Genomic DNA, 23,975 nt, shown 5'->3' on the forward strand with positions numbered 1-23,975 from the left:
TTTAAGTCTTACCTTTATTGATTAAAGTATTTAAAAAGAGCCTTGAATATTTTTAATTTCTTAATTGCTTTCATTTATTTTTGCTCGCTAAGTAAGACTATTGAACCACATAAAACCCTTTTTGTTAAAATTTTTTCATGTTTTTTATTACTTTTTTCTTACTGAGGGAAGCTTTTGAATGTCATATATCCAGATATAAGGTAAAAGTTCTATCTTAGATTACTGTCATGAAAAGCTCACATTTTCTTAAATTTTATTGTGTTTGTTACTCTTTTGGACTGAAAAAAGCAGAATCAAATCCTCTAGGATGAACTTCAACTTTGTCGAATTGATTTCAAAATTCCATAATTTTTTAATTTTAATTCACCGTAAACAAAACATAAACATTTAACATAGGTAGACAGAAAGGTAGATTTGATGCGTCTCCTTAATCAAAAGAAACAAACTAATACGAAAAAATAAAGACTTCTCAAAAATACAAAAAAAACAGAAGAACAGGGAATAAAAACTAGAGACTGCACTATTAAATATAAATTAGCATATATATATATATAAAATAGAAAATTAATGATAAATTATATTAAATATAAAAAAAATAAAATCAACATGACTTTCAAAAAATGCTCTGGTACTTCAAAATTTCATGTATTTCAGTATTTCATGGTTTACAGTTTCAAAATGTATAAATATTTGCATTTTTTTTTTAGGACCAGGGTTGGTGTTTTTGGCTTACCCATCCGCTGTTATGCAATTACCACTATCTCCCTTATGGGCGTGTCTCTTCTTTATGATGATCATTTTTCTTGGTCTAGATTCTCAGGTATTTGTCTTTTATTAGTGTAGAGGTGACAATTCAAAAGGAGGTAGGTGAACTTTCTGTTTTAAACGTGATGTTTTCAACTGATTTGTTCAATCTGATTCTCTGCATCTTATTTAGTCCTTTGATATTTACAGGTTTTCATTTTTTTTAAATAATAAAGAAGACTCGTAGAAAATAAAACTCACTTTTATTCACCAATGTGTCAATCCAACAACTTTAAGATGAACCTGAAAAAAACCTTAGACAAACTGTCTGCAAGCTTTTACGAACTTTGGGGTCTGGTGCCCATTAATTCTTCCTTGCTATAGGAGATCAAAAAGATCTTATTTGATATTGTTTTTTGCTACAAAAAATGTTTTTTTTTTTTTTTTTATAAATTTTCGATGTTCTTGACACTTTATGTATCACCTGTGTGATATTAAAATTTTGAGAGACCAAGTTGGAAACCAAATCACTTCTCATCAATTGAACAATTATTTACTTTCTTAATGACAACTGTTTTGATTCTACGTGAAAAGGACAAAGAATTACTCTAAAAAAGAAGAAGAAAATAGAATAAAATATATTTACAAATATCTTCTTGGAGAAAATATAATCTTCTTTTTTATTTAAAAAAGGGGGCAATATGGATTCCACTGTATAAGCCCTTTCCACTGTGTGAGAAAGTTTAAGTAGTCGGTATTAATGAAATATGAAGCTATCTAAAATTGGGTTTGGGGATTACTAATTTCGATATATGTAGATATATGTACAATATATGTGTACCGATTACTATTCGTATATGTAGCAGTTACCAATTGGATCCTTGATTGTAAAAACAGTTTTCTGGGAAAACATAGTTAATAATATAGATGAAAGAAAACAGGGGACGGAAATTGTAATGTACAATTTTTACCCCCTCTCCGTCCCCCAAGGAGCCAAAACTGTAAAGTTATAAGAATGAAACATTCATGTATCCTACAAAATATCGGTGGTTGCTCTGACCAAAGAAAATTGCAGGTCAGATTTTCTTGAGGTCCTGCCCTCGGATTAATCTCACCGTTTGGGAGGAGGACTTATAATTCCTTCCCCCTCTAGATTTCTTTGGCACCTGAGATTTCTGACCCCTTTTCGTCAGAGTCCCTATTGTGGACTGTATTGTGGGCTATGAGGGCTATGAATGGCATCTCTTCAAATGAAACAAAGAGTATTGCCCAAAAATGTTAAAATGCTTCAATAATTTTTTGTTGTTCTAATGCTTAAGGCCCTCTCGAAGGCCCCCAGGCTTCCTAGGGATACCCTCTCTCTGGAAGGTACATATAATAAATTAGGATGAATATGACCGTCTTACATATATCTACACTGTACAAAAAAAATGAATTTTCAACAAATTTTTTTTGGAATTTAAACAAGTGGAAAAAAATCCAATTTTTTGTTGAAACTGTGATCCGTGTTTGAAGTCCAACGAATTGTTGAAATTATCAAGATTTATGTATACATTTCAGTAGAAAGAAAATATAAGTCTCAATGTAAACAGGTTTTATTAATCAATATGGTTTGAATTTCGACTGTAGATTGAAAGTTCTTGAATATCGTATTAAATTTGACTATGATGTCGTTTAAAGTAAATTTATGTGCAAACACAAAGCTATGTACAAACATATTTAGTGTATAAATAATATTTTGTAGCAGGGGAAGTACAATATAAGAACTTTTCAGTTTCTTTATTGCTTATGGAATAGTTTCAGTGTATTAATAAAGAGAAACAATCTTTTTTGGCCGTTTCTATTCAAACACTAAAGAGAAAATCCGAAAATTTAAGATCATATTTCACGGAATCATTTCTGTAGGATAATTGCTTAGGTTTTGCTGGGATACCGACTATACCCTGGGATTTGTGTTGCCAGGTTAGGCTATTTCCGACCAATTGGGCCATAAAATTTTCAACTTCGAGAGACAAGTCATTAAAACCCCGCGGCGCGTGTTTTTAAGCTATAATGTATCTAACCTCGCTATTTTTGTACTAGAAATTGAATTCGCTTAAAACCAAAAAAAAAAAAATGTTTATATATCTATTTGGTAGTTTACCTCCTTTGGGAATCTAGGACCACAATATAATCATAATGTGTCTTGGACTGTGGTTACCTCCTTCTTGTTTCTCACCCAACTTTTAAAGGCTAGGCATGCATCCTTATTACCAACTCAGATAAAATTTAACGAATGTAATGAAACTTAGCATTCTGAATATTATCGAATTGCAAAAAAGTAGCCAAGTAGACAGGGTGAATTTTGTTAGTTTTAATAATTCAATGAAACAGTTCGTGTTAACGGACTGTAAGTAAGGATTGGCCCATCAAAAAAGAAACCAAAAATCTAAAAAACAGTATTTTGATACCAGTGAATGTATCAAAAGAATTGACTTATTATGCTGCTTCCGCATATATAAGTCTTATTAAATTTAGTCTTACCCATCAAAGGCTACGAGCCTGAAAAAATTTGTCTGGTTCAAGAAAAAAGAAGAAAAAATCCCATAAAAGTCATAGAACTGTAATGAAAATCACTCCATCAGATTCAGCGTATCAAAGAACCCCACTGTAGAGGTTTCAAGCTCCTACATGCAAAAATGTGGAATTTTTGTGCCAGATCGCGGATGCCTATTTTTATTTCTTTGTTTTTTTTTCTTAAGGGTGACTGTATTGACATAGTAGTCCTAAAGTGTCAGGAGATGGCTCGTCCAAAGTGAAATTAAAAGCTCTAGTGCCTTTTTATTGACCAAAAAGATTGAAGAGCAAATAGGCCACCTCTCCCAACTTTTTTCTCAAAATCATCCAATACAAATTTTTAGATAGCCATTTCGTTCAGCATAGTTGAAAGGCCGAATAACTACGCCTTTGGAGATACCACGATCCCCAACGGCCCCTGGTGAAAGGCCTTTTTTAGCCAATTTTGGTTCAAAATAGTCGAAAGATTTAATAGTTACCTCTTTGAAGATAACTTGACCCCTCAACACCCACGGGGAAACGGCTAAAAGCTTTAAACTTGTGATATTGTTTAAATGTGTCATTGGTTATTGGGAAATATACAGATTTTTTTTTTCATGGGAATTATTTTCGGTGGGGGAGTGATTATTTTACGCGGGGAGATATTTTCACATTGCGGGGGTAGTTTCTGAAGGTGAACTTTCCAAAGAAAATTTACTTGGGGGATACTTTGCCAAAATTAGTATGCAAATTTCCTTTTAATTTTTCATGGACGTTGAGCCAAATTCAAACCTGCATTAGTGGGAAAACGTTCAGAAATCAAATTAAAAAATTTTTTTTTAACTGAAAATAAGGAGCGACATTAAAACTTTAAACGAACAGAAACTATTCTGTATATGAAAAGTACTTTCCTCTCTTCAAAACCCCGCTCTTTCCGCCAAAGTTTTTTTTTATTACTTTAAAAAGTAAAGTTGTGACAAAGAGTCAAACTTTTAATCGAGGAGAAGGATTTTGCGGTCACAGAGAAATTAAAATAAGGTACTCTAGCAGAATTGCAACTGAACAAAGATCCATTTGTAGGATGGGTATTGTATGGGGAAAATTATTTACAGTGCTTCTAACCCAACTCAAATATAAGCAAAAAAAGCCGAATCAACACTAAAAATTTGATTAGAGTAGACAATCTCCTAGCCATGGTATACCGTCCTCAGCTACGGCGTATATATATATATATATATATATATATATATATATATATATATATATATATATATATATATATATAGCGCGTTTTCATTGACATGAATTGTGTCAAAACAAAGGCTAGAAACAGAATTGGTTTTCAGATGGTTTCGTTCATTTTAGTTACTACAGGATGTTCTTCTGGGAAAGGATTATGTTGTCAAATTTTGTTCCATCAAAATTCATGTTTCAGAAATTTAATAATTCGTGTTTAAGTTGATGAAAGTAGCAAATGAAGTGCAGTCAAAGAAGTAATAGTCAAAGAACCTTGAGTAATAATAAACCTATTTGTAATTGTGGATTCAGTCTGATTTTCTCTTACTCTAGGCTTTGAACATAATGGATAAGGATTGAATGCCTAACAATACATAATACTTAGATATTTACATTTCACGAAATAAATGGGATGATAGAAAGGAGATGAACAAAATTATCACCCCTCCAGTAATGCCGTCAAAAATTGACTAGTACTTTACTGAAAGCAAAAAAATGGAATAAAGGTTATTCTCTCACTGCTAGAAAAAGACAGCCGCTTAGTGGGTAGTACCTATTATTAATTATTGTCCCTGAACCCATGGAGCATATTTATCTGGTAAATTCGTCGGTGATATGCTAAAAGCTTAGAACAAAACAGTGCAGAGGGAAAATTTCGGTTTGTTACTAGGTATTCTTTTAAGTTTACATAGCATTATTTTTCAATGAGATCATGGTATGCATCCAATATACCGAGTTTGTAAAGGACAATTCACTTTTGTGCTTTCAGTAAAGCAGTAGTCAATTTTACAAAGGCATGCTTGGAGGGGGGTTAATTTTTTTCCGTTCACAGGACTATAATTTTTCTTTTGATCTACATGTATGTGCAGGAGACCTGATTTGCCGATTGTTTGTTTTTCTTCGTTTTTCCCATAATAGCATTATAATATGGCATAATAAGGTTATAATAATGTTTGCTAGTTTGGGTTATTTTTTGGGCTAGTGATTGCCCCAATTTGGGCTATACGTTCTGCAGTAAACATGGTAACAGTGCATGAAACTCGACGATGAGTGGAAACGTCTATCTCTGAGCGGGAGAAGAACCGGTTTTAGCTGATGTCGGAACTTGGTTATTGTGTACCGTTCCTAGCTTCTATTATGGCCTGTTGGAACGAGATAAATGTAAACCGAGAGGTTGCTGAAGCGTTAATCCTTGTGATGTTTCTTATTGGTTTGGGTATAAGATATGGCCTATATATACTACGTGTTAATTAGGGTTACCGCTGTTAATGAATCATCACTTATATAATACTTTTACATGAAACTCAGTAAACAAATTGAAATTTAAATTCGGGTTTGTAAATTGAATATTCTTGTTCCTCGACATTTTGTGAATTCAATAATGATTAGATAAGTCTAATAAAGCCCTAAATATTAAATTCCAAGAATTTTCAGCTGTTGAAAATCCAATTTTGTTAAATTTCAAACAATTCATCTTCTACTGTGTACCAGAGCTGCTGGATTAAATATTTAAATATTAAGTATTCTATTTGAAAATTGGATAGTAAGAAACAAAATAAAAGTAGCCAATTAGCACATTTGCAAGCTAAAATTTCAACTGTTACTTGTTTTAGGCATGGGAAGTGGTAAAAGTAAATAGGTTAAGATTACAACACCTTCCAGTTTCGACCAAAATATTTTCATTCTTTTCAATCGCTGTCGATCATCTTGTCTCCCTATGTTTTCAATAGTGTTAGAACTGAAATATCTTCCACCGCCTTCATTGGATTTTTCTTCAGTACTGTTTGCTTCCTAGCAGCATATACAAATGCTCTATTCTGAGCAATTTTTCACACTAAGAGTTTTCTTTTCAGTTTTATACTAAGAAAAATACATTTGTACAATTTTTGTTCTAGAAGAAATTGTCTAAGAAATTTCTTTTCAGTTTTGTACAATGGAAGGTTTCTTCACTGCAATTATAGATGAATGGCCTGCATACCTCCGACCGAGAAAAGAAGCTTTCATAGCCGTTGTCTGTTTTATTTCGTTCTTAATTGGTCTTCCTTTGGTTTCACAGGTAGTATCGACTTTTTAATTTTTCTACTCAAAACATTTACAAGAAAAAAGAATAGTTGAATTGCTCTTTAAAAATTTTCTCGCTTAAAAATGTAAGTTCATGGTTTATTTTCAATCTACAAGATTATGAAGAGCTTTTGGAAAAAAAAATTTTTTTTAATGTTTTCCATGAATACTTTTGTTTGAGCATCTAAATAATAAAAATTTAAATAGAAAATAAATATGAATAAGTCGAAATGGATTGGAAATCAGATTCTGTTTTTAAATCCTTATATCTTTTCAACTTACTTTGAACAATATAAAAAAAACAGGAAGTCGTTGAAAAAAGTAAAATGTTGAAAAGTCTAAGCCACTCAACAAATTATACAAAGTTTCCTTACACTCATTTTCAAGCCCATCCGCGCTCTGAGCTCCCAAAAACATCCTCTCACTCTCGCTCTCTCTCTCTCTCTCTCTCTCTCTCTCTCTCTCTCTCTCTCTCTCTCTCTCTCTTTAACTCTAACTCTCTCTCTCTCTTGAGGTGTTCTATCATAACATTTTTTTTTGTCTGAATAAAAGTTGGGTCGGTTCTGATCCTGATACTTGAAAAACCCCTAGGCTTTTTCTACTGCTGGTTATGGCACTTGGTATCTACCAAGTGAAATATAGCGATTGCAAATTCTGTCGGTCGGTCGGTCTGTCTGTCGGTCTGTCCCGGATTTGCTAGTTTAGACACTTCCAGGTAAGCTAAGACGATGAAATTTGGCAGGCGTATCAGGAACCAGACCAGATTAATTTAGAAATTGTCCTTTCCCCGATTCGATAATCTGGCGGGGAGTGGGGGACGGTAAATCAGAAAAATTAGAAAAATGAGGTATGTTTAACTTACGAACGGGTGATGGGATCTTACTGAAATTTGATGTTTGGAGGGATATCGTGTCTCAGAGCTCTTGTTTCAAATCCCGACTGGATCCAGTGACATTGGGGTGAGTTGGGGGGGGGGTCAACCTAAAATCTTGAAAAACACTTAGAGTGGAAGGATCGCGACGAAACTTGGTGGAAACAATAAGCACAAGTCCTAGATACGTGATTGACATAACCGGAACGGATTCGCTCTCTTTAGGGGATTTTTTTGGGGGAGGGGAAGGTTTAATTCTGAAAAATTAGAAAAAATGAGGTGTTTTTAACTTACGAACGAGTGATCGGAGCTCACTGAAACTTCATGTTTGGAAGGATATCGTGTCTCAGAGCTCTTATTTTAAATCCCGACCGGATCTGGTGACATTGGGGGGAGTTGGGGGGGGGGGGCTAAAATTTTGGAAAACGCCTAGAGTGGAGGGATCGGGATGAAACTTGGTGGGGAAAATAAGCACAAGTCTTAGATACGTGATTGACATAAGTGGAACAGATCCGCTCTTTTTGAGGGAGTTGGGGGGAGGAGGGTTAATTCTGAAAATTAGAAAAAATGAGGTATTTTTAACTTGCGAAGGAGTGATCGGATTTTAATGAAATTTCATATTTAGAAGGAACTTGTGCCTTAGAGCTTTTATTTTAAATCCCGACCAGATGCGGTGATATTGGGGGGAGTTGGAGGGGGAAACCAGAATATTTCAAAAACCTGAAAATTGAGGCATCTCTATCTTACGAATGGGTGATCAGATCTTAATGAAACTAGGCGTGTCAGGGAGCTGCACAAATTGACTTGATAAAGTCGTTTTCCCCGATTCGACCATCTGGGGGGCTGAAGGGAGAACAAAATTAGAAAAATGAGGCATTTATAACTTACGAGTGGGTGATCGGATCGTAATGAATTTTGATATTTAGAAGAACCTTGTGACTCAGAGCTTTTTTCCCGACCGGCACTGAGCCTCTGATTTTCCTTTTAAACCAATTTATTGATTCTTAGAATTTTGCTTTAGCTCATACCATATGAGCTCTTGATTCTTCCGACCTCGTCACAAGTGCTATATGAGCTCTCAGCTCTTGTTATTTTCATTAATCATTCAATAACGAAAATTAGTCTAGTATCTCCTTTGGTTAAGTTACATTCGACTGTTAATCGACATTCTAATGTTTGTTTTCAGGGAGGTGTTTTTGTCTTTGAGATCTTCAATTTCTACGCTGCCAGTCATCTTAGTCTACTCTGGCTAATATTTTTTGAATGTGTCGCTATTTCATATGGCTATGGTGTTGATAGGTTTTACGATGCATTGAAGGATATGATTGGCTACTACCCAACACGATGGTGGAAATTTTGCTGGTGCTACTTTACGCCATCTATTTGTTTTGTAAGCTATTTTTGGTTTTTAAACTGTATATTGGTTGGCTTGAAAGGGCTATCAAACAGTTCACGGGAACGAGCTGTAAGTGAGGAGCAACTGGGTTCAATAGTGACCGAACCTCTAAAAAACGAAATTTTTATACCAATAGAAATATAAAAACTCGGATTATTGTTCTGATTTCAAATATATAAGTTTCATTAAGTTTAATTGAACCCATTAACGGCTATGAGTCTGATAAAATTTGCCGAATTTTCGAAAAAGGAGGAAAAAACCCCCCTAAAAGTGATAGAATCTTAATGAAAATCCCTCTATCAGATTCAGCGAATCAGAAAACCCTACTCTGACAGTTTCAAAATCTTTTCTGCAAAAATGTGCAATTTTGTATATATTTTTTTTACCAGAAGAAAGATCTCGGATGTGTGTTTATTTGTTTTTTTCTTCTTTTTCTCCAGGGTGTATCGATCCAAGTTTCCTAGAATGAGAGGGCTCATTCGAACGCAAATTAGAAGTTCTAATGCCCTTTTTAAGTGACCAAAAAGAATGGAGGGCAACTAGGCCCCCTTCCCCACGCCATTTTCCCCAAAATCGTCCGATCAAAATTTTGAGACATCCATTTTGTTCATCATAATTGAAAGTCCCAATAACTATGCCATTGGATATAGCATGACCCCCCCCCCCACAGCCCGGGGGAAAGTCTTGAAATTACAAAATTTTCTCATTGTTTACGCATAGTATTTATTATTGGGAAGTAAGCGTACTTTTTATGTTATGGGGGGGGGGGGGTGAAATTTGTTCTTTTCCATAGAGAGGGAAAGTTTCCAGGGGTGAACATGTCAGGGGAAATTATACACAGGGGGAATTTGCAATAGTTCTGTGTATGTCTTGTTTTCTGTCTCAATTTTACGCGTGGAGTTGTTAAGGGTAATTGTACAGGATAAGTTTTACCTGGGATTGATTCGTCTAGAGAATATTTTTGGGGAGAGGATATTTCTCTGTGGAGGTGGGGCTGGATTTCCTGGCATTACTTAAAATCAATTAAAAAAAAAAAAATTCCGACAAAGAAATTTTCTAAAGAAAAGTAAAGACCGTATTAAACTTAAGATCAGAAGAAATGGAAACCTAAAATAACTCAAACTCAAAACAACCAGAAGTTATTATTAAAGAATAAATTAAACCCGAAACGAACAAAAATTAAATAATTGTAGCAAAAAAACATACAACAGGTACTAATATAAATTAATTAATAAATCTCAAAACGAGCAAAGCTCGAGTTGAATATGCAAATCAAGCTTAAACCGAATATATTTTGCTTTTGAGGCATAAATGAAACACAGAACGAACAGAAATTAAATAAACGATCTTAGCAAACAAACAAACAATAATGAGTAGACAAATCTTAAAATGAGTGAAACTGAAATTGAATATGCAAATCAAGCTTAAAACGAACATAAATATTTTGCTATTGAGGCAGAAACGAAACACAAAACGAACAGAAATTAAATAAACAATCATAGCAAACGAACAAACAATAATGAGTAAATAAATCTTAACAAGTGAAACTTAAATTGAATTTGCAAATCCAGCTTGAAATAAACAAAAATCTCTGCAAAGAAGAGTGTGGGCTTTGCCTCCTTCTTTCACTGTAAAAGTCAAAAACCTACTGCGTCGTTGGCGCTTTACTGAAAACTACATGTCTCGAACAGTCTTGAAAAGTACAAATAAAATAAGATAAAAAAAATACAAATAAGATTTTATTCGTCTGTAATTTCATTTTCGTTTTCAATGCTGCAATAACTGGAAAAGAAAATAATTCATTTTATTTATATAAATAATTCAGTGTACTATATAAATTTTTTGACGAATGTAATTTTATTGTAAACGAATATAATTTTATTTTAAATAATTCAGTATAATTCATTTTCCGTGAAGCATCAATGACGTAGTAGGCCTTAGACTTTTTTAGGGAAGGGGGCAGTATCCAAACTCTTGTTTGTAGTGAAACTATATTTGTCTTTAATAGTCTTGGAAAGAACTAATAAAATTAAACTGAATATTTGATATATAACGATATTAATTGCTGAAAAATCATCAGATCAATTTGAATTTTGCTTTAATTTTTATATTTATTTTCAATGTTGTAATAAGTCTAAAAGAAAATATTTGTAATATAATTCGTTTTCAGTAAAGCGCCAATGACGCAGTAGGTTTTTGACTTTTACAGAAGGAGGCAAAGCCCAAACTCTTCTTTGTAGAGATCGTTTCAAACTGGATTTGCATATTCAATTTAAGTTTCAGTCTTTTTAAGGTTTGTTTGCTCATTCATATTAGTAACTATTGTTTGTTTGTTGGCTATGATTGTTTATCTAGTTTCTATTCGTTTTGGGTTTTATTTACGCCTCAATAACAAAATACTTTTAGTTCCTTTTAAGCTTGATTTGAACTTGAACTTGACCAACTTGATTGATAAATCTCGTTTCGAGATTTATTTATTCATTTATATTAGTACCTGTCGTATGTTTTTTTGCTATCATTGTAGCAATTTATGTTTTTTTTTTTTTTTTTAGTTTGAATTATTGCAGGTTTCTATTTCATCTGATCTTAAGTTTCATATGGCCTTTAATTTTCTTTAGAAGACTTCTTTTTCGGAAAGTTTTTTTTAATGAATTTCTGTTTGTTTTTAATTGCCAAAGTTTCAAGTTATTCAAAATTCCCTATTTCAATATATTTTTTATTTCAAAATAAATGAACTGTTTTGGTTAGAACCATTAAATTAGACTGAATATTGGATATATAATGATACTAACTACTGAAAGCTCATCAGCTCAAAATTTTGATTTAAAGCTTTGATGCCCCTAGGCTCAAGCATTTTTGTCACTCCGTGTTTGCAAGATTTTCGGGGAAATCCCTATAACTTCGGGAATAGTGAAAGTCGCAGGGTCTGGTGGGCCTATTGATAAATCCTGGTCTGGTTTCACTGCAATTTTAGTTTTATTTTCAATGTTGTAATAAGCACAAAAGAAAATATTGTTAATATAGTTCCTTTTGATAAAACACCAAATAGATATTAGGCCTTGTACTTTTAGCGTTAGAGAAACGGGCGGTAAACATACTCTTGTTTGTAGTGAAGACACCTTTCAGAAGAAGTATATAGCCACTACTCCCTGAAAACGACCGCGGTCTAACAACCAATCCTTAATCCAATTCTCACTTGTGTTTGAATTCTGTTCTCCCAATTATTATAATAAGAAAAGTAAACTAATTTTCCAGAACTTCATAGCCACTTAAGTAAGGGAATGATAATTCTAAGTGCGAGAATTGGTTATTTAAGTAAGAGAATGATACTTTTACCGTTTGGGAAACGTGCGGTTACCATACTACTGTCTGTAGTGAAGACACCATTCAATAAAAGTGCATAATCCCAACTCCTTTTGAAAGAATTAGGGATTTTTTAAAACTAATTTTTGTTCGTTTTGTGATTTCAATAAGTTTCAATTTTTTTTCAAACTCCTTGTTTAAAAATAAGATTTTTTTTTCAACATAAAACTTTCATAAAAGTATCAAAAACTAGTATCAAAGTAACAATATCGAAGTACCAAAGCATCAAAACAAAGTAGAATTGTTTTATAAAGTAGAATTGAGAGAAAGAGTCAAACTTTAGCGTAAAGAGCGGGACGTAGAAGAAGGAACAGCCCCTTTCATACACGGAGTCATTTTTGTTCGTTTTAAGTTTTAGTGTCGCTCCTTACTTTTAGTTAAAAAAAACAAGTTTTTATTTATTTAGTAAATCACTAAATCCAAGCATCAAAGTAACAATAATTGAGTTTCGTAACTCAGAGCTATATCCCCAGGACTGGGGGGGAGTCAACTTCAGAAGCATAGTTATTTGGCCTTTGAACTATTTTGAACAAAATGCCTACCTCCAAATTTTGACCGGATGCCCTGGACGACCACCCCTTTCATGAAACCTTATATTCTAATAATTGGCAACTTACAAAAGTTACAATCCTTGCTCCGGGATCTAGGAAAAATTTCTCATCAATCATCAATCATTTTATTAATACTAAAACAATACTATAAATATAAAAAGGTTATTTGTCCCAAGAAACCTTGTTTATTACAGGCCATACAACACAATAATAAAGCACTAAAAGAAACATAAATAATACCCTAAATCAAACAATAATGTGAAACAAAGATGAAGAAGAATAAAGACTAGCATACAGTAAAAGATAAAAACTGGTAGCAATTATAATAATAGAAATAAATAGAAACCAAGAAAGTAGAGAAACAGGAAAGACCAATTTGATATTAGAACATGAGAAAAAAGGAGAAAAAAAGACAAATAGACAAGGACTTTAAAAGTTAGGAAGATTCCTGAAAATAACTTTAAAAAGAATAGGAGAGAGATTCCAAAAAGGCAAAACAATAGGGAAATAGAAAACAGGGAAAACAAACAAAGGAGAGAGATAGAAATTACTAAACTGGAAAGACCCGACTAAAAACTGCCTTTGCAGAATGAAATAGAAGGACATCCGGAGGGGTAGAGTTCCATAATTGAATTTGTTAATAAACAGGAGAACTCTGGGCTGCTGTAGATGATCGTTTGGGCAAAATAAATCTGCGATTAGAACTACGAAAAAAAAGAAGGGTATCTACCTTAGCCTTTCCATGAAGAAATTGCTGTAGAGGCGACGGAAGTGTACCTAGAAAAGCAGAATCCGCAAAATAAAGATTACTTTTACCCACAATAAGATCCAGTGGAGCTCTTCCGATATCATTATAAAAATCAAAGGAAGAGAAAAACCAAAAGATTCGTATCAGATAGATTTGAGGGAAAAGGGCTAGGGGTCTATGTCTGTTACACTTTGTCTGTTACGCCAGATTATATCTTCTATATATATAAAAGAAAACAAACTAGAATGTAAAAACTGGAAATTGCATAAATATTTCGAAATATTTTGACAATAGATTAAAGTAATTCGAAAAAAGAAAAATGGTAAAAAACTAAAAAGAAAAAACTAAAAAAAAAAAAGTAAAAATTAAAAAAATTAAAAAAAGAAAAAACCTAAAAAGAAAAAACGTAAAAAAATAAAAAAGATAAAAAACTAAAAAAAGCTAAAAAACTAAAAAAAGAAAAAACTAAAAAAAACTGGGAGTTGCACAAATATTTCAATATATTTTGACATTAGATTAAAGTAATTCGAAAACCTTAAAACAGATACCCCATATTTGAGGTTTAATATAAATTGTTGGAGCTTTAGCATGCTTGGCACAGATCAACCTGTCCAGATCAACTGTCGCTGTCCAGATCAACCTGGACAGCGAGAGTTAAAACGTATCAAAACTAAAAATGATAGCGGTGATGATCGACAATGTGCAATTTACGTCAATATATATATATTTATATTTATCTATCTATCTATATATATATAAATAAGTTGTCTGTGTGTGTGTGTGTGTGTGTGTGTCAAGTGACGTCATGTTTGTGTGTCGACTGACATCATGTTTGTTGATTGACGAAATTACACACCGGGACATCGGGACACAAATGACGACCGGGACACCAGGACATCTATCTATCTATATATAAATATAAGTTGTCTGTCTGTCTGTCGAGTGACGTCATGTTTGTGTGTCGACTGACGTCATGTTTGTCGACTGACGACATTACAGACCGGGACATCAGGACACAAATGACGACCGGGACACCGGGACATAGGGAATATAAATGACGACCTGGACACTCCAAGAGAAAGCGACCGGGACACAAGGAATGTTCGATTAGCAATCACGATCAACAAAGCACCGGAACACAAATGACGACCGGGACACAGGAAATATAAATCACGACCTGGACACTCAAAGAGAAATTACAGACCAGGACACCGGAACACAAATGACGACCGGGACAAAAATGACGACCGGGACACCGGGACACAGGGAATATAAATGACGACCGTGACACTCAAAGAAAAATTACAGACTGGGACACCGGGACACAAATAAAGACTGGGACACAGGGAATATAAATGACGACAGGGGCACAGGGACACAACTACAACGAGGACGCCGGAGGGCACAGGGGGATATATAAATGACGACGGGGACACAGGGAATGTTCGATTAGCAATCGCCATCAACAAAGCTCAAGGGCAATCATTAGAATAATGTGGTATAGATCTGAATACAGATTGTTTTTCCCATGGACAATTATATGTTACATGTTCAAGAGTCGGTAAACCTGACAATCTATTTATATGCACAGACAATGGGACAGCCAAGAATGTTGTATATTCGCAAGTTTTACGTAGTTAAAAATATATATATCTATCTAAATTCACAGGTGGGACACAGAGACACAACTACAATGGCGCGTAACTAATATGGCGCGTAACGACTTGCGCGCAGGGGGGGCATGGGGGGGGCGCGAAGCGCCCCCACCAACTAGGTGTTGCGGCGCTACCCCAACAGCTAGTATATATATATGAAAAAAGCAAAAAAACTGAAAAATAAAGGAGAAAAACAAAATATATATATATATATATATATATATATATATATATATATATATATATATATATATATATATATATATATATATATATATATATATATATATATATATATATAAAAAATAAGTTGTCTGTCTCTGTGTCTGTCAGGTGACGTGATGTTTCTGTGTCGACTGACGTCATGTTTTCGACTGACGAAATTACAGACTGGGACATCGGGACACAAATGACGACCGGGACACCGGCACATAGGGAATATAAATGACGACCGGGACACAAGGAATGTTCGATTAGCAATCACCATCAACAAAGCACTGGGACACAAATGACGACCGGGACACAGGGAGTATAAATGACGACCAGGACAAAGATGCTCAAAAAGTCTATGCCAAAAAACTTGCTGCTGATAGAGAAAGTCAGAAAAGAAAGCGTGCCGAGGAATCAAAAGAACAGCAAGGAAACAGGCTTGAAGCTAAAGAACGCAAAACCGCGCAGTTAGATGAAAATCCACCTGGACAGCGAGAGTCAAAACATATCAAAACTGAAAATGATAGCGATGATGATTGGGTTTGGGATTTTGACTTGGATAAGGTCATCAATGCCTACCAGATTTTAGTTAAAAAAACAAAGGTTCGGCGATATGTATTTCATAGTGAAGCTGAAAAATAAAGAAGAAAAAGAAAACTGGAAAAAGAAAAAATGTAAAAAACTAAAAATTACTAAAAAGAAAAAACACTCAAAGAGAAATTAGAGACCGGGACACAAATGACGACCGGGACAGAGGGAATATAAATAACGACCGGGACACTCAAAGAGAAATTACAGACTGGGATACCGGGACACAAATGACGACCTGGACACAGGGAATATAAATGACGACCAGGACACAGGTATTTACACCGGGGGAAACATCCCCCTGTTTCCCCCGGTGTCCCCGTTGTAGTTGTGTTCCTGTGTCCCGGTCGTCATTTATATTCCCTGTGTCCCGGGTCCCGGTCGTCATTTGTATCCCGGTGTCCCGGTCTGTATATACATTCGTTTTTTAGTTTTGTTTTTCTCCTTTATTTTTTTCCTTTTTTTTTCTTTTTTAGCTTATTTAGATTTTTAGATTTTTTAGTTTTTTTATTAGTTTTTAGTTTTTTTTTCTTTTTAATTTTTTTGTCCCGGTCGTCATTTATATCCCCCTGTTTCCCCCGGTGTCCCCGTTGTAGTTGTGTCCCTGTGTCCCGGTCGTCATTTATATTCCCTGTGTCCCGGTCGTCATTTGTATCCCGGTGTACCGGTCTGTATATACATTCGTTTTTTAGTTTTGTTTTTCTCCTTTATTTTTTTCCTTTTTTTTTCTTTTTTAGTTTATTTAGATTTTTAGATTTTTTAGTTTTTTTATTAGTTTTTAGTTTTTTTTTCTTTTTAGTTTTTTTGTAGTTTTTACCTTCTTTTTAGTTTTGTTAATTTTTTTTTTTACTTGTGTCCTGGTCGTCATTTATACTCCCTGTGTCCCGGTGCTTTGTTGATTGCTAATCGAACATTCCTTTTGTCCTGGTCGCTTTCTCTTTGAGTGTCGTCATTTATTTTTTTCTTTTTTAGTTCTTTTAGTTTTTACCTTTTTTAGTTTTTTTTAGTTTTTAGTTTTTTTAGTTTTTTACCTTTTTTTAGTTTTTTTAGTTTTTTTAGTTTTTTAGCTTTTTTATTTTTTTTATTAGTTTTTAGTTTTTTTGTAGTTTTTGCCTTTTTTTTAGTTTTTTTAGTTTTTTAGCTTTTTTATTAGTTTTTAGTTTTTTTTGTAGTTTTTGCCTTTTTTTAGTTTTTTTAGTTTTTTAGCTTTTTTATTTTTTTTATTAGTTTTTAGTTTTTTTTGTAGTTTTTGCCTTTTTTTAGTTTTTTCAGTTTTGACGTCACCTGATCCAGTTTTTTCAGGTGACGTCACCTGATCCACGATCCACAGATCCACAGACAACTTATTTTTATACATATAGATATTTTTTTTTTTTTACTTATGTCCTGGTCGTCATTTATACTCCCTGTGTCCCGGTGCTTTGTTGATTGCTAATCGAACATTCCTTTTGTCCTGGTCGCTTTCTCTTTGAGTGTCGTCATTTATTAGTTTTTTCCTTTTTTTCTTTTTAGTTTTTTATTGGTTTTTACCTTTATTTTAGCTTATTTTTCGGTTTTTTCCTTTTTTTTAGTTTTTTTTTATTTTTTTTAGTTTTTTACCTTTTTTTAGTTTTTTTAGTTTTTTTAGTTTTTTAGCTTTTTTACTTTTTTTATTAGTTTTTAGTTGTTTTTTTTGTAGTTTTTGCCTTTTTTTAGTTTTTTCAGTTTTTTTTTTAGTTTTTTATTGGTTTTTACCTTTATAGTTTTTTTAGTTTTTTAGCTTTTTTTTTTTATTAGTTTTTAGTTTTTTTTGTAGTTTTTGCCTTTTTTTTAGTTTTTTCAGTTTTGACGTCACCTGATCCAGTTTTTTCAGGTGACGTCACCTGACACATCCATCCACACATCCACAGACAGACAGACAACTTATTTTTATATATATAGATATATATATATATATATATATATATATATATACTAGCTGTTGGGGTGGTGCTTCGCGCCACCCCAAGCCCCCCCAAGCCCCCCCGCGCGCGTAAGTCGTTACGCGCCATATTAGTTATGCGCCATTGTAGTTGTGTCCCTGTGTCCCACCTGTGAATATAGATAGATTTATATATGTGTTTCAAACTACGCAAAAATTGCGAATAAACAACATTCTTGGCTTTCCCATTGTCTGTGCATATGCAAAGCCGTACGTACTAATAATGACGTCATATACAAACGCTCTTTTTACAAACAAACAAACATGCATCCACATAACTCGTTTTTATATAGATGGATACAATACAAATTAACTGCGTAAAACTTGCGAATAAACAACATTCTTCGCTGTCCAATTGTCGCTGCATATAAATACATTGTCAGGTTTACCGACCCTCGAACATGCAACGTACAATTGTCCATGGGAAAAACAATCAGGATTAAGATCTATACCACATTTTTCTAATGATTGACCTTGAGCTTTGTTAATGGTGATTGCAAATACTAATCGAATTGGGAATTGCAATCTTTTAAATTGAAAAAGCAGATCCGTTGGAATCATGGGAATGCGAGGAATAAGAACAGCCTCACCCTCATAAGGCCCTGTCAAGATTGTGGCCTCTACAATCCGCTTCATTTGGTTCCAAAACTGTGTCGACTCACTAAATTACAGAAATCAGCAGGTAGTTGTATACGTCCTGAAATTGAGTCTACTGTTTGACCAGAGTCATCGTTTTGCAATCGGACACGCATATTTGTAGTTAATTTTAATATTTTTACGTGTGCCTATAAATTAGAATTTTTTAGGCAAGCATTCATTTCGTCTGCAGGAGTTAAACTACGTAAAAATTGCGAATATACAACATTCTTGGCTTTCCCATTGTCTCTGCATATACAAAGCCGTATGCACTACTAATGACATTATATGCAAACGCTCTTTTTACAAACAAACAAACATGCATACATACAACTCGTTTTTATATAGATAGATAGATAGATAGATAGATAGATAAAATACAAATTAACTGCGTAAAACTTGCGAATATACAAGATTCTTCACTGTCCAATTGTCGCTGCATATAAATAGATTGTCAGGTTTACCGACCCTCGAACATGCAACGTACAATTGTCAATGGGAAAAACAATCAGTATTAAGATCTATACCACATTTTTCTAATGATTGACCTTGAGCTTTGTTAATGGTGATTGCAAATGCTAATCGAATTGGGAATTGCAATCTTTTAAATTGAAAAGGCAGATCCGTTGGAATCTTGGGAATGCGAGGAATAAGAACAGCCTCACCCTCAAAAGGCCCTGTCAAGATTGTGGCCTCTATTAGGTTTTCCATTGTTTTTTTTACGGCAGGTCGAGTGCCATAGCAAAGCTTTGGTGGGTTTATATTTCTTAAAAGTATTATTGGTAGGTCTATTTTTAGTTGTAGCACGTGTGGTGGAAACCCTGAGAATAATATCTCGAGGTAAAAACTGATCACCGACCATAACGATGGCCACTTCGTCGATAGTTGGAGCATTGTATCTACGCACATGTTGGCCAGGAGGCGTTTTGTCAGCGGAAATAACAATTTTATGCGTATAAGTAGGCATCAAATCGATGGCTGTTTTGAACAGACGCACTAAATTATTATTTTCGTGGAAAAGATGTTGTAATTGGGAAACGATTGTCCTTTCAATGTTGGGAGAAATTTCGCAATGTGCATTCAATTAAGAAATTCTATCACTGATGAAGTACAATTGTAAAAATTTATGATTCTCGCCTGAGAATGGTAGAAGAGACCCTGCTCTATGATAAATTTGCCCTTTTACTTTGAAAGTAGACATAAATTGATCTGGATTTTCAATTTGGGCTCCAAACGACGTCATTTGGAAACATGAGTTGTATGTTCTGATTCATTTATATTCCTTATGTCCCGGTGTCCCGGTCGTCATTTATATCCCCCTGTTTTATATCCCGCTTATTTTTCAGTTTTTTCCTTTTTTTAGTTTTTTTTTTTACTTTTTTAGTTCTTTTAGTTTTTATGTTTTTTAGTTTTTTTTAGTTTTTTAGATGAATTTTTTTTTTAGTTTTTTACCTTTTTTTCTTTTTAGTTTTTATTGGTTTTTACCTTTTTTTAGCTTTTTATCTTTTTTATTTTTTTTTATTTTTATTTTTAATTTTATTAGTATTCTTTTTCTGTTCTATTTTCCATTTTTCCTTTTTTTTAGTTTTTTTTAGTTTTTAGTTTTTTAAGTTTTTTCCTTTTTTTAGTTTCTTTAGTTTTTTTAGTTTTTCGGCTTTTTTATTTTTTTATTAGTTTTTAGTTTTTTTTGTAGTTTTTGCCTTTTTTTAGTTTTTTCAGTTTTTTTTTAGTTTTTAGGTTTTTACCTTTTTTAGCCTAACCAGGATTTGAACCTGGGACCTTCATTCTCCGTTCTGACACCCTCTCTCACCGAGTGACTACTCCAGCATGTTCATTTTGGTGTTTTAAATGGTATATTATTAACCAAATTAATGTATTTTACAATATACTAAGCATCGTCATAACAAAAATGACGGCAACTAATTTCATGACGTCAGCCGAAACATGACGTCACCTGATCCACAGATCCACAGACCCACAGACAACTTATTTTTATATATATAGAAGATATATATATATATATATATATATATATATATATATATATATATATATATATATATATATATATATATATATATATATATATATATATATATATATATATATATATATATATATATATATACTAGGTGTTGGGGTGGCGCGACGCGCCACCCCAACATTTAGTTGGTGGGGCGCTTCGCGCCCCCCCAAGCCCCCCCGCGCGCGTAAGTCTTTACGCGCCATATTAGTTACGCGCCATTGTAGTTGTGTCCCTGTGTCCCACCTGTGAATAGAGATAGATATAAATATATATTTTTAACTACGTAAAACATGCGAATATACAACTTTCTTCGCTGTCCCATTGTCTGTGCATATAAATAGCATTTATATTCCCTGTGTCCCGGTCGTCATTTGTGTCCTGGTGTCCCAGTTTGTAATATCTCTTTGAGTGTCCCGGTCGTCATTTATATTCCCTGTTTCCCAGTGTCCCGGTCGTCATTTGTGTCCCTGTCAGTAATTTCTATTCAAACAATCCCTGTGTCTCAGTCGTCAATTATATACCCCGCCTGTGCCCCCGGCGTCCCCGTTGTAGTTGTGTCTCTGTGTCCCGGTCGTCATTTATATTCCCGGTCGTGATTTGTGTCCGGGTGTCCCAGTCTGTAATTTTTCTTTGAGGTTCCCGTTTGTCATTTATATTCCCTCTGTGTCGGTCGTCATTTGTGTCCCGGTCTGTAATTTATCTTTGAGTGTTTTTTCTTTTTAGTTTTTTACATTTTTCAGTTTTTTTTTCTTCTTTATTTTTCAGCGTCACTATGAAGTACATATCGCCGAACCTTTGTTTTTTAACTTAAATCTGGTAGGCATTGATGACCTTATCCAAGTTAAAATCCCAAACCCAATCATCATCGCTATCATTTTCAGTTTTGATATGTTTTGACTCTCGCTTTCCTGGTGGATTTTCATCTAACTGCGTGGTTTTGCGTTCTTTAGCCGCAAGCCTGTTTTCTTGCTGTTCTTGTGATTCCTCGGCACGCTTTCTTTTCTTATTTTCTCTATCAGCTGCAAGCCTGTTTTCTTGCTGTTCTTGTGATTCCTCGGCACGCTTTCTTTTCTTACTTTCTCTATCAGCAGCGTGAACACATTAACGCATGTCTTAAATACCATTAATGACGTCACCGTCATAGCAAAAATGACGACAACTAACTTCATGACGTCAGTCGACACAGAAACATGACGTCACCTGACAGACAGACAGACACACAGACAGACAACTTATTTTTTCATATATAGATATACTAGCTGTTGGGGTGGCGCTTCGCGCCACCCCAACACCTAGTTGGTGGGGCGCTTCGCGCCCCCCCCCCCCCCCCAAGCCCCCCCCCCCGCGCGCGTAAGTTATTACGCGCCATATTAGTTACGCGCCATTGTAGCTGTGTCCCTGTGTCCCACCTGTGAATAGAGATAGATATAAATATATATTTTTAACTACGTAAAACATGCGAATATACAACATTCTTCGCTGTCCCATTGTCTGTGCATATAAATAGCATTTATATTCCCTGTGTCCCGGTCGTCATTTGTGTCCTGGTGTCCCAGTTTGTATTTTCTCTTTGAGTGTCCCGGTCGTCATTTATATTCCCTGTGTCCCAGTGTCCCGGTCGTCATTTGTGTCCCGGTGTCCCGGTCTGTAATTTTTATTCAAACAATCCCTGTGTCTCAGTCGTCAATTATATATCCCGCCTGTGCCCCCGGCGTCCCCGTTGTAGTTGTGTCCCTGCGTCCCGGTCGTCATTTATATTCCCGGTCGTGATTTGTGTCCGGGTGTCCCAGTCTGTAATTTTTCTTTGAGGTTCCTGGTCGTCATTTATATTCCCTCTGTGTCGGTCGTCATTTGTGTCCCGGTCTGTAATTTATCTTTGAGTGTTTTTTCTTTTTAGTTTTTTTTAGTTTTTTACATTTTTTCAGTTTTTTTTCTTCTTTATTTTTCAGCGTCACTATGAAGTACATATCGCCGAACCTTTGTTTTTTAACTTAAATCTGGTAGGCATTGATGACCTTATCCAAGTCAAAATCCAAAACCCAATCATCATCGCTATCATTTTCAGTTTTGATATGTTTTGACTCTCGCTTTCCAGGTGGATTTTCATCTAACTGCGCGGTTTTGCGTTCTTATGCCGCAAGCCTGTTTTCTTGCTGTTCTTGTGATTCCTCGGCACGCTTTCTTTTCTTACTTTCTCTATCAGCTGCAAGCCTGTTTTCTTCCTGTTCTTGTGATTCCTCGGCACGCTTTCTTTTCTTACTTTCTCTATCAGCAGCAAGTTTTTTGGCATAGACTCTTTGAGTATCTTCATCAGTCATTGTAAACTTAAACATTAATAGATTTCTACGTGAACTTATGTCTTAAATATCTTGAATGACGTCACCGTCAAAGTAAAAATGACGACAACTAATTTCATGACGTCAGCCGACACAGAAACATGACGTCACCTGATCCACAGACAGACAGTCAACTTATTTTTATATATATAGAAGATAAATAAATAAGTTGTTTGTCTGTGTGTCTGTCTACTGACGTCACGTTTGTCGACTGACGTTATGATAAGGATTGAGCATTACTCCGTCATGAAGTTGTTTGTCGCCTGATGAAATTACAGACCGGGACACCGAGACACAAATGACGACCGGGATACCGGGAATATAAATGACAACCAGGACACTCAAAGAGAAATTACAGACCGGGACATCGGGACACAAATGACGACCGGGACACCGGGACAGAGGGAATATAAATGACGACCGGGACACTCAAAGAGAAATTACAGACTGGGAAACCGGGACACAAATGACGACCGGGACACAGGGAATATAAATGACGACCAGGACCCAGGGACACAACTACAAAGGGGATGCTGGGGGCACAGGGGGGTATATAAATGACGACGGGGACACAGGGAATGTTCGATTAGCAATCACCATCAACAAAGCTCAAAGGCAATCGTTAGAAAAATGCGGTATAGATCTGAATACGGATTGTTTTCCTATGGACAATTATTATGTTGCATGTTCAAGAGTTGGTAAACCTGACAATCTATTTATATGGACAGACAATGGGACAGCAAAGAATGTTGTATATTCGCAAGTTTTACGTAGTTAAATATATATATATATCTATCTATATTCATAGGTGGGGGGCTCAGGAACACAACTACAATGGCGCGTAACTAATATGGCACGTAACGACTTATGCGCGCGGGGGGGCTTGGGGGGGGGGCGCGAAGCGCCCCCACCTAACTAGGTGTTGGGGTGGCGCTTTTCTACTAAGAAATAAGATAAATTTCCCCTAATAGTTGAGAAAAAGGATAAAAATTGAGTGAATATTACCTTACTTTTCCTGGTATATCGCAGTATGGCTTTTCAAAATTAAACTTTGCCCAC

General features: G+C 34.7%; 1 protein-coding gene and 1 pseudogene across 1 annotated transcript in view; both read left to right on the forward strand.

The window, feature by feature from the left end:
* Nucleotides 1-23,975, forward strand: part of LOC136035563 (sodium- and chloride-dependent GABA transporter 1-like) — a 127,296-nt gene that overhangs the window by 67,711 nt on the left and 35,610 nt on the right. The window contains exons 9-11 of the mRNA XM_065717433.1: nt 708-820; nt 6,440-6,571; nt 8,634-8,837. Of these exons, the coding sequence (XP_065573505.1) occupies nt 708-820; nt 6,440-6,571; nt 8,634-8,837 (449 nt within the window). The remainder of the gene's footprint in view (nt 1-707; nt 821-6,439; nt 6,572-8,633; nt 8,838-23,975) is intronic.
* On the forward strand, nt 5,501-5,690 carry LOC136035928 (small nucleolar RNA U3; annotated as a pseudogene).

Source organism: Artemia franciscana, chromosome 14 (assembly GCF_032884065.1).
Source record: "Artemia franciscana chromosome 14, ASM3288406v1, whole genome shotgun sequence".
NCBI lineage: Eukaryota > Metazoa > Arthropoda > Branchiopoda > Anostraca > Artemiidae > Artemia > Artemia franciscana.